The 15,161-nt window shown below is 44.8% G+C and overlaps 1 protein-coding gene across 2 annotated transcripts in view; it reads left to right on the forward strand.

The window, feature by feature from the left end:
* The window catches only part of AK5 (adenylate kinase 5), a 42,971-nt gene that overhangs the window by 24,362 nt on the left and 3,448 nt on the right, over positions 1–15,161 (forward strand). For both annotated transcript variants that reach the window (XM_027908227.1, XM_027908228.1), the window contains exons 8-13: positions 1,272–1,348; positions 5,831–5,873; positions 6,203–6,247; positions 10,705–10,868; positions 11,816–11,932; positions 14,728–14,916. In XM_027908227.1, coding sequence (XP_027764028.1) covers positions 1,272–1,348; positions 5,831–5,873; positions 6,203–6,247; positions 10,705–10,868; positions 11,816–11,932; positions 14,728–14,916 — 635 coding nt within the window. The remainder of the gene's footprint in view (positions 1–1,271; positions 1,349–5,830; positions 5,874–6,202; positions 6,248–10,704; positions 10,869–11,815; positions 11,933–14,727; positions 14,917–15,161) is intronic.

Here is a 15,161-nt window from a genome sequence, read left to right on the forward strand (position 1 = left end):
CAGCAGCAGATGGTAGATGCAGGTCTTTCCCTGCTGTCTCTCACGTAGTCCAAAGAGTTAAATTGAAGATGAATTTGGCAGCAGTTGTGATGCAGATTGCAAACTAAGGTGCCCTGGCATCATCCTCTCCACCGAGTTACACTTTGGTCATCGTGACACCCAGTTCCTCTCCTCTGTTCTCTCCCTCAGGGATATTTAATTCACCACCTACATAGATTATTACTGTCTAAACCCAGATAACACTGAAATGTATCTGGCACCAACTGAGCTGCAAAATCTGTTAGTGATGGTGCTTGTTAGAGTGAGAGACCCTCAGAAACAACTCCAATGGTGAGAAAACACCAGGTCAGCAAGGGATTTAAAACTGTCTGTCCTCAGTGCCAGCAGGGGCATCACACCAGGAAGGGACACCTGGAGCCCACGAGGCAGGGAGTGGTTTTCCTGACCTCATGGGTGATCTTGTTTGGCTGGGGACAGGTGGACACGAAACAAAACACACCTTCCACCTCCCCTGGTGTTACCTGTTGCTGCCTACATGAAATCAGTGATTGGACTCATCTGTGGCTCCTGGCTGGTTGCAGTTTTTAGGTTTCTGTGGATCTTTACAGCATTTTGTGTTGTTTAAATAACACTCCCATAGCCACGTGCCTGTTGATGTTTTAGTGTTTGTTGAACGTGGGCAGTGTTTGGTTTGGGGCTGCACCTTGGGGAGGACCCAGGAGACTGTTCCTTCCTTACTGCCCAGGATTCTGGGCAATGAGAACCCCCCTAGACGATCTCGAAAGCCCAAGCCCAGTTTCTGCTGTCCTGCACCATCAGCAGCTCAGCTGAAGCTGAACTGTGAAGCTCAGCCAGGTCAGGGCTTCTACCTGCATCACTCAGTGATGCCATCCCCTTATCTGCTAATCAGCAATTAGGCAGTATTTCCTTTCCCTCTCTCCCAAACATGCTTTATATTCTCCCCTGAGCGTGGCAATGTTACAATTGCAAGTCGTGGCACGCAGAGCACCCTGCCCAATAAATATGCAACGCAGCTAAAGCGATTCACCAGTTAGCATAACCCTCCCTTCTCAAGGTCTGTAGCAGCTCTTACTGGTGCTTTGAAGATTTTGTTAATAAAGCACCATCCACCTGATGCTCTGGCACATCTGAGTGCTCCCTGGGGTCAGTTTTTGCACAAATACAGATAATTGGAAATATTACAGTGTTCCGTCACGTGAGGTGAACGTTTCCAGGCCATTTCTGAAGTCTGATTTTCTTTCCTATTTTAGGGCCAAATGAACTCGACTGCAGCCTGATTATGGATTCTGGAGATGCTGTTTATACTGAATTTGACTTCGAGGACCAGGTAATTTTCTGTATATTGTGGCCTCTCTCTAGACAGTTCTCTAGTTCACGTGAGAGCTGTGCTGTACAATCTGTCTGAACAAGGTGGGGGAACTCTGAGGGTGCATAAGACAAAGGACTTCAGTGCAATCTAAGTAAATTCATGATACACAGAGGTTGCTTTCTGGTTAGGAGAAAAGGGTGAAGTGGAGTCCCTAGAATGCACTGGCAGTCTGCTGGATGTTTAAGAAGAGGGAGTAAAACACTTCTAAAAAAGAACAGCAGGAAAATGTAAAGTGTGAAAGGTGACTACAACCAAATCAAACGTTCTTCCCTTTGGAAAAAAGGCTTTTAGGGATTAAAAACAGCAAAAGCCTTCTAAAGCCAGTGACCAAGTCAGGGCCCACAAAAGTGAATTTTCATTCGGTAGTGTGGGATTGTTCTTGGTTTTCTTTCACAGTCTTCAGTGCAAGACTTTTATCTTCACCTGCAACATGTTGCATGTTCTAGCCCTATTCATTTCTTTTAATTTACAGATCCACTTTACTGTTCTCTTTGGCTTAGTTATTTCAGTCTTGAAAACTCATTTTAAATCCCATTCTTTCATAAACCCTTCTTAAAACATTCTCTGCCCAGGAAACTCTGAAATTTCTCATCATCTTGTGCTGCTTTTCTTTATTGAAGGCATTAGGCCTATAAAGCACAATGTGTATTTAAATTGTGTTTTATACCCAGTTTATATGAGCTGCCTGGTGCAAATATAATGAAAATATATACAGGAGAAAGCCACCGCAGCCAAAAGGCCTTGCCATCTGAATTTTGGAATTATGCAAGCAAGGGTGGCGTCCAGAAGCAAAGAAGAGAGTGGAGATATTACCAGTAACTAAATTCAGGAGTGAGGAACCGCTCCCATGGAAAGCTTGAGCTCGTTTTGACCGTGGCGGTGATTTAATAGTCCGCTGATTTACCACACGCTGTTTACCAATTGTGGGGAAGCATCGACAGCCTTTACTGGGAGAGTCTCGAGCGGAATCTGGATACAAATGTGTCATGCAGGGATGTTATACTGCACAGGAAATCTGTCATCAGAACGTGGGGGAGAGGGAGGCTGGTTCCTAAGCAACCTCCCCCAGCTGAGCTGCTAAAAACGGGCTGGGGTTGGGAGAACGTGGTGGTGGTCACTGAACTGGTCATCAGCTCGTGTACAGCACTTGGCACCTGCTGCTGACACACTGCAAAGCAGCACTGGTGCAGACTGAGGCCTGCCTTTTCCCAAAGTTGGGAAAAAATGCAGGGGAGGTGGAATTTCAAACAGCTTGAGCTTTTTGTGTTGTGCGTTTTATTAATGAACGTTCCGTTCAGTTCATGGAACTAAATCAGGAGCGAGCTGTTGGTTTACTGCTGGCTGTGCGTGAATGCTTCAGGAACACCCATAATCACTGAGTCCCTGCAGCACTGAAAGAAATACCCACTGGAAAAAGGAAAAAAAAAAAAGAGAAACAATTGTTTCTCCAAATCATTAATTGTTTTTCTGGATTTTTTTTTTTTCCTCAGATCTATCAGATTACAAAAGGAATTTTAAAACTTCAGGAATATATTTTGGGCAACTCATTTTTGAGGGCAGCAGCTTTGCAGCATATTCTCAGTTTGCAGAGCTTGCTGTCATGACTGGTGTCTGATTTAATAAGAATTGGCTTTGCTGCTGGAATGCTCTCAAGTGTGATGAAGGTTTTTTACTGCTCGCTGTGTTCCTTTATACTTTCCCTTTCAATCTCTCGACTTTGCCAGAGAGGCTGTCAATATAATGCCACTTGTTTCCAGGGATCAGGCAAGTTTTATTTTTTAACAATTGGATTTTTAATTAGAAACCTACCATTTGGCTTATTTCAAGTGCACTCAGGCCAAAAGGGAGCATTGAAAAATTGGCATCAGCGAATCCTATCAAAGAGCTGCAGAAGGAAAGAGCATCCAATTATTTTCTCGTGAAAAGAAGCCTTTCAGGACAACCTTAGCTGGTCTGAGGAGTGTTTAGATTAATTAGAGAAGAAGTTAAAACACACAGTCAGGTGACTGTAGAGTGAAGAAACTCCTGAACAAGTGCTTGCAGAATTGATAACTTTGAAATTTAGGAAATGTGCAAATCAGGTAAACTTGAAGTAAAAAAACCTCCTAAGTACGTTTGGCCTCCTCTGGGTATTTGGGACAGGGGTTTGGGTTGGAAGGGACCATGAAGATCATTTTGTTCCAACCCTCTTGCCACATTTTTGTGTCTTCAAGGAAGTTGCCAGTTCATAACAGAGGCATTTCCATGGCCTTGCAGTGTCAGAGTGCATTTACTGATGAAATCAGGTCAATGCAACAGCACGTGCAAAGAAGAGATTGTTGGGGTTTTTTTGCCTCCCAAATGTGTCAAAGACCCAGGAAAAGTAGGTGTAAAAAAGGCTGAAAGCTAATAAAAGGTTTTCTGTTCAGCAGTGACAAGCAATCTATTGAATTTAAAAGTGCAGAAAGCTTTGTAATTAGAAGATGTGACAGCTCACCACAGAAACTCAGGAGCAGAACCAGAATGGAGTGAAGGAAAAAAAGCCCTGAAAGAGCCTTCCCCTCGTTGTAAGAAGGCAAAAGAAGCTCTTGATTACAAGTTTTTGCCATGTAGTGACAGTTCCTTTTCCAGCTGGCTGGGATGTGCCATCCACAGCACGGAGGGATCTGGAGGGGAGCAGGAGGAACTGGGGCAAAGCAGATTCCAGTGCCACCAAGACTATTGACAGGATCTCTGGCCTGGCTGATCAGCGGGGCTCGAAACTTAAATATTCAGGAGACGTAACAAAAAGGTCCTGAGAGCCTTTGCAGTGCAGAGGCAGAACATAAAAGCAGCAAATTGTAAGCCTCATTTAACTAAAGCCCTGTGGATGAAACCAGAGCCCACTCCCCTCCATTTACCGTGTTTGCTATCAGCTGTCACTTTGGTTTGATTGCATTTCCTCTGCTTGGAAGGTTTGATCCAAGTGATTTGTTTAACCCAGGGGTTGGTGTCCCAACACAACACCTCCATCAGCAGGAGCTCCGTCCCCTCACAAATATGCCTTTCAAAATCAGAGAAACAGCAAAATGACCAAGAGCATCCCGAAGCCATTTGGGGTTTTTAGTGCTGGGCATTTCTCTGTCACTGGTAGACAATTTGAATTACAGATTCTGGTTACGGTGAGGGTCTGATTAAAACAGGAGCATGGGACAGAAAAGAAAATGAGGGGGAAACTCAGCAGATGGTTGTGAAACTCTGTTCCCTCAACATTTGTTTTCGTTAAAGCCCACTGAAAGGTGGAGTTCAGTCTAGTCTGAGGATATCTGCAAAAAAAGGGATAATGAATAAGCATCTGAAGACATGAAAGAGCTGGAGAGGCCATACTACAGAGAAAAGATGTTTAATAGAAATGTACTGAAGTCAGTGAACAATCTGTTCAGTTCAAGTTGCCATGGAAACTATCCTATTAAATGCTTTTAAAAAAAAAAAAAAAATTCAGTTCTAGAAACAAAGTACTACGGTTTGCCTGTTACAAAACGCTGCCTGAACAAGCTCCAAAATGAAAGGTGTGTTTTAAATCCTCCCCTCTCTGCCTCAGGGCTGTGTGGACTGGTCCACATTAACCCAGCGTTCCTAAAAGTGGCATCCAAACCCTTTCCTTGGGAACATTTGCAGTAATAATTCCTATATTTTAGAGCACTGCAGAAGAAATCACTTTTTTTTTTCTCTTCTTAATGGCTGCTAAAGTACCTGCTGTATATTTTCACATCCACACATAAACCTGCAGCGATTGCAAAGATGCTGTTTTACCGTGTGGGATACAAAACTGCTCTGAAAATCACTTTTTTGGTGCTGTGTTGAAGCAAGGAGAGGGGCCTCTCTGGGTGCATTGGAAGTTCAAAAAAAAAAAATTCCCTGGGTATTTTCAGAAAGCCATATGTTTCCTACGTGGTTTTATTTTTTTTTTTTTACTCCTCACGTATCCCGTGATTGTGCAGTCAGTGTTAGTCATTTTGGGCTAAAATACCCAAAAAAAAAAGAGTGAAAAGCGGCCTAGTTTTAGAACTGCCTCACAGCAAGCGCATCTCAGAGCAGTGGACTGTTCCTTCAGATAATTAAAATCTTTCTAAATTGAGAATTTCTTTATAAATACCGTAGGAGTTTCTTATTGAAAGTTATAAACCTACCTAATAATACATAAATAAGTGTTCTATTAAACCTTGAGTATCCATAGTCCAGTGTTCAGCAGAGAAGGTCTTTGAGCAGCAAAATTTGAGTAGAATGGTCAGTTTTTATCTGAACAGCAGCAGCTCACAGGATGGAGAGGTTCATTGTCAGCTGGGACACTGTCAGTTGGATCTCAGTGTAGATCAAGAGGTTAGAGAGAGCTATTGAGATCTACAGAGAAGCAGATACAAGAAGAAATGCAAACCGTGCAGAATATCCATTTCAATTTGTCTATTGCTTAATTAACAGGAGGAGGAGGATCAATCAAGTTTCTCTGGTTATGAGAGCACAGGAGGTGAGTCTCTTTTTTCACTGTTAATTGCCATTTAATTTTGGTTTCCCCTGGTATTGAAATGGTTACTTGGAAGGTGAAGTAAATTAAGAACAGAGTTATGTGTGCTAGGTTGAGTTTTCAGGTAAAATGTCTTTATCGTATCTGCAGTGAGAACTGTGGAACTGGGGGATTAATGGGCTTGTGGATAATAGCAGAGCATTACAGCAGAAGGTAAATGTAAATCAAATCACATCCCCTTGCCTGAGAGTTACACACAGTTCGGTGGGGTAAGTAGCTGACATAAAAACCAGTAGGTCTTGCCAACTAAAGAGTTTTCGTTTTCATTTTAGACTTTTCAGAAGAGCTGAGGAAATCAAACATCATTTTTGTTGTTGGTAAGTAGGATTCCTGATTTAACTGCCACAATCCCCGTGTCACTGAGCTTTGATTAGGAGTACCAAGCGGTTTTCAGATTACAAAATTCAGTTTACAAATGCAGAGCGGGAACAACGCATTTCCAAGGTCATAAAGATAGCTGCCAGAACGTGGGGGGTTGTACAGAAAGAGTAAGTCAATGTGTGAATTCTTCTTCCTAATTAAAAAAAAAAACCCCACGCTATCGAGTTAATAATAAACGGCTGTCAGTTAGGAGCTGAAAGTCTGGTGGCTGTGAATTGTGCAGGAATTCAAGAAACCTCTGAAGAAACCTCGCAGGAGCATCACAAAATGGGGGGTGGGGGGAGAGGTAGAAAGACAAGCCCCCCCCAAATTCTTAAGCGACAAACTGAGATACTGTTTGGAAGATAAAGGGGAAAAAAACCAGGCACTTTCCTCCCCCACTGATTACCCTTGAAAATTGCCCAAAAGGGAAAGAGAAAGAAATAATCTAATTAGCAAAGATTTACGTTGGGGCTAATGTAGGAGTTAATTGGAATAACAGCGACGTTGGATTAATTAAGGAACAAAACCAGAGTAAAGCGGAGATATTGAACCAGCAAGTCAAAAAATACAGGAGATGAGAGCAGGATAATAAAAGAGACAAAGCCAAGGTAAATTTGGCCTGTAAAATAAGATTCCAGAGCACAAAAAAAACCCCACACAGGTATAAAAATAAACGCTGCAATACTCAAAATTTTATGTATCTTGTTCACACACCAGAAGTAAATAAATACTGAGACCCAAACTCTTTCTTTGTCCAGTGTGTGTCAGACCTTGAATGACCTTGTCTGATTCAATTTATCATTAATTCAGCCCTGTCTGAGTAGAAGGTTTAACCTGATAAGGTCCCTGGCAACCTAAACTGTGCTACAGTAACTGCAGTTCAGAAGGCACGGGATGAGCAGTGCTGATAATTAATCCCCATCAGCCCAAGCACTGAGTGTAGAACCTGAGGAAGGCTGATTTCCAAACTTCCCATGAAATGAACTTCACCTTTTCTTTAGGAAGGACGAAAACTCAGTGATGTCCCAGGACCTCACATCACTCCAGGTCGTTTTGTGATTAAAATTATCTTTCAGAAAACAAACAAACAAACAAACAAACACCAAAACCAGCGTTGAGGGTTTTTTTCGTTGTTGAAGAGATATTGAGGAGCCTTCAAATGCCAAATTCTGAACTTAAGGCTTATTTTTTGCTTGTATAAATAATACAAGTAGCACCGAAGCTAAAATTGAACAAGCCCTCCAAAATCCTTCCTTGAATGTAAGGACAGATTGACTGGGGTTATTTTGGTTGCAGGTCTGACTTCTGAGGCTCCGTTGTTGCAGGTTTTCCCCTGCAGGCACTTTTCCATGACAGAGGGATGATACTCATGGTGATAACAAGGTCTAGAAATTGAAACATTTGGAAAGTGAATGGTGGGGCTCTCTTGTAAATCCCACTGCTGGCACCTTATGTAAATGCTCGTGGTATTTTGGTGTGTGATAAACTTGTGAGGTTTAAAATAGAGCCATCTCAGTCTGCCTGGGTGGCACTTTTTGCCTGATTACCATTTGTGAGAGCAAAAGCTGGCTCTGGAACTGCTCATATTGCTTGTTGCTGTGCCTGCTCACTCCCAGCAGCGGCCCCAGCTCCCTCTGGCTCCGTTAATTCTTTGGGTTGGAGGTCAGGGTGGTAAATTGGAGTGGCCTGCCCAGGCTTCTGGTCCTTCTCAGCCTGGGGAGGCTGGGGCAGCAGGGAGGGCTGAGATCCTTTGCTGATCTGAGGCTAGCTCAGTGAAATATTCACAAGCGCTGCCTGGACAATTGTCACGTCCCCAGCCCCCTCGTCTCACCTTGAAGCCTTTCTGAAGCCACAATTTACACAGGGAAGGGGAAGCACCTAAGTCAGCAGTGCTGCCACAAAGTGATTTACCAGGGCAGGTGAATCAACAGAGTGGAAGGGAAAGCTGCTCTGAGGGATCGCACAGACCTTTCAGTCCAGCCTTGTCCACGGAAAAGCAACGTGCAGAACTGCATTTCATTTCTGGGCCACTACCCTGGCGCCACATTTTTGCTTCGCTATTTGTATCAGAAAACGCAAAGGGAGAAACAAAGTTTCCCATAATAATCTCACCGATTGATACGCTCTTAACTTCTTAATCTGCAGTTTTTGCTTCTTATTGAGTTAACAACTGAGCTTTAAAGCAAGATGTGCGTATATAGAAACCAGAAAACAACGTGATTAATCTGAATAGCTCCCCTGAACCCACAGAGATTTTTTTTCCCAAACTCCACGTAGGCAGAGTCCAAGATGCCAGCACAGAGAACAAATGACAGCGTTCCCAAAGAGTCTCATGCCTTCACAGCAAAAGAAGGGGACAGATTTTCCTCCTGACAGCTGAGCCACTGGGAAAACTCGACTGTTTCCCAGTTTGAAAAACAGCATAACAAGTTGCAGCAGAGCCTTCTTAACCGAAAACAATCGTTTTGTCTGGCTTTTGCTTCTGCTTCACAGGCAGAAACAAATAAACTTTGTTCCAATAAACTTTCTCCCAGTAAATTTTTACTATTTTTTTTCTGCAGAAAAATGCGCTTAGATTTAATCAAAACACCCTCTAAGAGAACAATTTTTGCAGCGCTCCAGATTGGTGGTGAGCTTCGTGGCTACAGGGTTAATTTGCTGTTAAAGCTGCTTGTGTAGGGATATACCCTGAGCCAGAAGTATTGTGTCATCTGACAGTGTTCTCTTTTAAAACACTAACAGACAAGGGTTTTTGAAACACATCTTCTCTGAGTATTTACCTGCTGAACAACAAAAAATTTTCCTTGTATTGTTATTTCTAAAAAGACAGCCAGTTTGTGTAGTATATGAAGGGAAACTACGACGTTTGTGGTTTGGCTCTACATTCAGAAGAGAAACAGTTATATAAGAAACAGAGTAAAATAATCTTTATAGCTGATGCTTTCTTAAATACTGTATATATATATATATACCAAATAAATAGGATTAAATCATTTCACTGCTAGCACATTCAGTGCCAGGAGACAGAATGTGTAAACACAAACTCACTGATCTAAAAAACCAACACAGGACCAGAAATACAATGAGTTGCCGCTCAGACACTTCATGGACTCATCACAGCTAATTCGCCTGTAATTTCTCCACATCTGTTTCTTTGTGGCCGCTCCTATTTTTCCCCCTTTTTTTTCTTCCAACCGGTGCTTTTACAAAACAAGGATGTTCTTCCCTTTAAAGCGGTAGAAGAACAGAACGCGGCCCACGCTGGCAAGAAGACGAGCCCGTGTCAAAGATAATTCTAGCCAAAATTGCAGCACAGGTGCGATTCTCACGCCAGGGGCTGATAATTGTCGTCGTGAAGCTGAAATAAAAGACTGCAGATCACAGCAGACAAGCCCCTTCCTTCGATACCACTGTGACCCAGTTTTTAATCTCGGCTGCGGGGCCGTAACTTCTCTGAAAATCACCTCGCTCGGATCAATTATTTCTTACATGGAATGACAAATCTAGAAGAAAATTCACTCTGTAGTGACTGTGTTATTTGTGGAAAGATAAGCAAACGGGAAAATCATGTGTTTTGGAGCATCTTTCTTACACATAGCAGGGCTGTGTAGTTACACTTGCAGCCCCCTGCAGTTGATAAATGCACAAGTCACACACTGAAAAAACTTTAGGAGCTTGAGCACTGTCTCCCTACAAGGGTATAATTACCTCCTGCCGCGGTAGATCTTCCGAACAGATCTGTCAGAGACTGCAAAATTGCCGCTACAGGCGGTGGGTTTTCTCCACAAACTCCAACATCGGCGCTTGGCTTTCCCGCCCTCACAGCCCGGCGCCATCATGGCCCCTCAGCCCTCAGGGCCTCACCTCAGCTCCAGCGCCGGCTCCGGGGTCACCACCGCACCAGCAGCGTCCCTGGCAAGAGGCTTCCAGCAGTTCCAGGGGATTCTCCATCTCTCCAGCCGGGCTGGGGTGGCTGCAGCACCTCAGGAGGTGGTTGAGGTGGCTTCTCCCGTCCTTGGCCGCCAGGGAGAGGAGGGAGAAGCTCTGAGACGAAGGGGCAGGGCGGGCCAGGAGCAGCCCCACAGAGGCAGAGCTTTGGGGCTCTCGGGTGGAGGCCGCTCTCCTGTCCAAGGAATCAAGAGGATTGAGGCACCATTCGTGCCAGGAGGACACCCACATCGTTCCTTGCCCTTCACCGTGAGGCAGGGCCAGGTGCAGGCGCCTTCCCTCCCTCCGCCTGTGAAGAATCCCCTGAGCAGCTTCACCTGCGTGTCCTGTTGCTGAGGTGCCCATGGCCCCGCTGGGTGTTTGGCTCTGGGCAGGGATGGGGGGGGGGAGCATAACATGCTAATGCTGTTATTCTTTTATTTATTCTTTTCTAATCCAGATATTTTTTCCCCCCCTCACAAAGGTGGGCCCGGCTCTGGCAAAGGCAGCCAGTGCGAACAGCTGGCCAAGAAATACGGGTTTTCTCACCTGTCCACCGCTGACCTTCTCCAGAATGAGTTGTTGTCGTTATCGGAGAGAAGTAAACTGATCAAAGACATCATGGAATGTGGTGAACCTGTGCCTGGTGTAAGCAACAGTTTTCTTTAGGGCCCTAAATGATTAAATAAAGGCAGTGTAGATTGTGTGAAAGGGTGGAAAGAAGCTACTGGAGCTGATGATTCCCATTTCAGTAAAACTGATCTGCAACCCGAGGTAGAAGTTTCCTCGTTACCAAATCTGGGGCACTTGTTTCCCCTTTCTATGCCAATATTTCTTTACATTTCAGACTCATATAGGCAGTAAATTAGACATGGAGTACAGTGAGACAGACGCATTGCAAAATGTGAGTACAGGAGACAGTCCTTTTTATAGCTTTGCATTTCAGATTCAGAGCTGGTCCTCCTGGCAGCTATTCTAAATCACAGCACCTGCAGCAGTTCCCTGCAGGGCTGGCTGACATCCCAGAGTGGCTGGACTGCAGATTAAGGGAGACTGTGAAGGCAGAGGGTGTTGTTCTCAGCTGGGCTTGACTTTCACGTGGCAGTTCTGCAGCCCCAGCTCTTGGTGGGTCATCAGCAAGTGCAGCTGGATTGGAGGATGTTTGTTAATGAAAGATACTGGGAAGTGCTGCTCAGGGGAAACTAAAAGCTGTGCTCAGGCTTGATTTTGATTGCTTTGCTCTTCAGTGAGTTTGGTCAGATGGGGTCACTTTCCATGCGATGCAATTATATCAGTGACATAGCAAAATGCAGTCAGATTGGGAAATGCTGCAGCATTTTCAGGTACCTGGAGGGCACTTTGGGAACTCCTGGGTGGGTTGCAGCACTAGATTTGTGCGGCAGAGCTGGCCCTGAGAGAAGAAAAAGTAGGCTGCCCTGCTACCTGCAACACAGGAAAAGACACTGCATTCACAGGGCTGACTTTTAGCCAGACGGGGCCATTTTCAAGGGGGTAGCACTGGAGTCATTGTAACAAACAGAGGTATCAATCTTTGTCATTAATTATCCAAATAACCCCCTTTTTTCCCTGTGCAGGGCATTGTTCTGGAGCTGCTGAAGGAAGCCATGGTTTCCAGGCTAGGGGACACCAAAGGATTCCTGATCGACGGGTACCCCCAAGAGCTGAGAGATGCAGAAGAGTTTGAGAGCAAGGTGAGCCTAGAATTGTCATGCTGTTCTAACTCCTGTTCAGACACAGCTGTACTTCTGGGGCCGCTGGGGTCCCCATCTTCAGCTGATTGCAGCAGGGACGTGAAAAGAGCCAGTCCGGCAGCAAATTTAATGCAAACCAGGAATAATTCACATTTTAGACTCAATTTTCTGCCTCTAGTGGATGGCACCGTACTTATTACGAAAATCCCCTCAAACACAATTTGCTGTAGGCTCGTGCAAGCCTGCACCTTCCCAGTTAATATTTCTTCCCAGCGAGCCAGCCCTGCTAAGGCTTGCTGCCACTCCAAACAGCAAAGCCCAGATTCCATTTCTGTGGTGAGGAGCAGGTGGCAGAGCCATAAAAAGAGCGTTCTGCAAGTGGCTGCGTGGCACTTCAGAGAGCTATCGATCTCCTGGGGATGTGCTAAGACCTACTGAGAAGCCTCAGCCATGCTTTTCTCAGCCTGCAGAAAACACTCCTGTGAATGAATTCGCCAGGGTTTAGAAGTGGTGAAGCAGGGAAATCAGTTAGATATGTATCCCACCGTATTTCCCCCCACAAATGTCCTGTTTTCTCCCTGAACCTTTAGGTGCTCTGTTTAGTTGTTTACCACACAAGCCTAGCAGGACACAGGCATCAGAAGCTGGACAAAACGATGGGAGATGGGATTTGCTGGAGAAGCCATTCACGAAAATGTTGATCTGGTTCCTCTGTTAAAATGCTGTGGATCATTAAAAAAAAAATCGGAAATTTCTTTCATTTTGTGTCTAAGGAGGAACAGTTTCAGCAGAGCTCTGTATCTGGCAGGCACACACGTCATGTCCTGTGAACTCTGCTCTGTGTTATGATTTAGAGGTTGGGGTGTCCCGGCCTGAGGCAGTGCCAGGCAGTAAGCTCTGATGCAGCCAGTGCAGAAGCAGAGCCCCTTTCAGCTCCAGCAGGCACTGGAGCAGCAACAGATCCTGTATCCTGAGCTGCCTTTGGCGTTTGCACTGAAACACAACGCAAGGGGCTCAGGTGATCATTCTGAATGTGCCATGAATCCCCTTTTCTCAGGGTGGACCTGGCAGGCTGAAAGCTGCTCAGTAAAAGTGTGAAGTGTTTCTCTGAAGTGAGTCATTAGTGAGATAATGCTCTGCACTTCTCCCTAAAGGGCGATGAGAAAAGTTCCTCCTCATGAAAAGAGGTGCACATCAGGCTTTGTTAATTAATGGCAGCAAAGTACAGATGAATAATGCTGCATATGATGCATAAAGAGCATTATAATTATTAACAAAGAGCTGCTCTGTTTAGAAGACATCGAGAATGGTGCTCATGCTTCAAAGTTTGGGAGCTTTGACTGGTGAGCTGTGTAGAAACAGCTGATTCTTCAGCCACTTTTGTTCCTCTCTGTGACACAACTGTATTTTTTACCCAGCCATAATTCTAGAGAAGCAACATCTCTCTGTTCCCTCCTCAGCCTTTCTGCTAGGTGAGAAGCAGAAAACATTTATTAAATTATAAATTTCATATCAGCAGGTGCAAAGTGCCCAGTGTAGACCGGATTGTTTGGCTTCCTGCAGATGTCCCCACAGCGTGTCTTATTTCAGCTAAACTGTGGTGGGAAAATGGTAATAAAAAAATCCCCAAAAAACAACGGCAGTAGAAGTTGCTGTAATATCTGACCGGGGCACTACTCCCACTTTTTGTAATTTTTAACTTGGAAGAATGACATTTCTGTAATGGTTTGAATTCCAGATAAAAGCAATATTGAAAATTTTAAGAAAGCCACATAGATTTTTCAAGTCAGACCCTGTCTGTCAAGCAAGATACAGTTACCTGACCCTATCAGTCAGGATATTCCTCACTGTAAGGTGATGATATGACTGTGACTGGGAAAAGGAATCATTTCCCATTTGTTTTCCAAGACTTCCCACTTCTTCCTAAAGGGTGTTCTGCCAAGGGAAGGACTGAGAAAACGACTGAGGGTGTCTTTAACACATAACTGCACGGAAAAACGATCCCTTTATTTTTCACTGACCCTGTAACACCTATATTTTGCTGGACAGAGTGGCTTTTAACCCCTCTGGACTCAGCCCAGCAGACCTGGTGTCAGAGCAGGGTGCAGACAGATTGCATGGCGAGATTTATGCTCAATGACAGGCTTGTTTTGCAGTGCATCAGGGAAAGGATACACTGGGGAAAAAAAAATGAGGATTTATTTAGAACTTCTGGCTCTCTCCTGAAATATTATAAAGAACATTTTGCTCTTTCTTGCCAGTTCTTTCTTACCCATAAATTCTGTGGTATCTACAATCAAATGGAGAGAGAGAGAGAGAGAGAGACAATTATTAACTGTCTCTGCCAGGCCTGAGAATAAAAATAAATAAATCTGCATTTATTTTCTTTACAGACAAGGACAGACTCTCCCTCATGACTAGATTGGCTCGAGCCAAACAGCACTAAAGGGTGGGCTTCTCATGGAATCTGGGAATCACTTGCCAAGCTGAAAGTGCAGAGAAATAAATCACTTCCTTCCTTTATGCCATGGGTGGTGACCATGTGGGTACCCTGCAGATAAAGACAGAAAGTACTGTGGGACATAAAATAACTCCCAGGGTGAGTCCCTGTGAACACCTGATGGTGTTGCTGAGCCTGTCAGTGGTTACCCATCTCCACTTCAACGAGTTCTGCTCACACAGACACCACCTGCTGATGGATTCCGTGAGGACTCTTTCAGAATGACCCAGATGAAAGCGATTTCCCCAGGCCAGTGGTTTGGATCCTCACTTTGGATGCTCTGCTTTGTGCCCAGGTTGGGGAGCCAAGGCTGGTGCTCTGCCTGGACTGCTGTGCACAGACCATGAGCAGCCGCCTGCAGGTGAGGGACCAGAGCAATCCCAACTCCAGCAGCGCCCAGGCCATCCAGGAGGGGATCCAGAGCTACTGCCGAGCATCACAGCCCCTGATTGCGTACTATGAGAGCAAGGCACGGTTCTGCAAGGTAAATGGCTTCACCTTCCTCATCAAATCACTGCTTTGTGCCTCCGTTATTTGGTGTGTTTGGAAAATCCTGTCTCGTTTTACCCTCCCCTGGTTTGTTTGCAACTTCTCTGAACTCCTGAGCTCCACAGCACGGGCTGAGAGGGCAAAAATCACAGGGTTGTGCTTAATCTGGGAACATATCCTGAATCACCAGCTCATTTGGGTAGAACCTCTTACTGAACATTCATTCTGGAAAGCTTTTCT

This window comes from Empidonax traillii, unplaced genomic scaffold, assembly GCF_003031625.1.
Source record: "Empidonax traillii isolate 1590-97213 ecotype Southwest subspecies unplaced genomic scaffold, ASM303162v1 scaffold1658:size157713, whole genome shotgun sequence".
Lineage (NCBI taxonomy): Eukaryota > Metazoa > Chordata > Aves > Passeriformes > Tyrannidae > Empidonax > Empidonax traillii.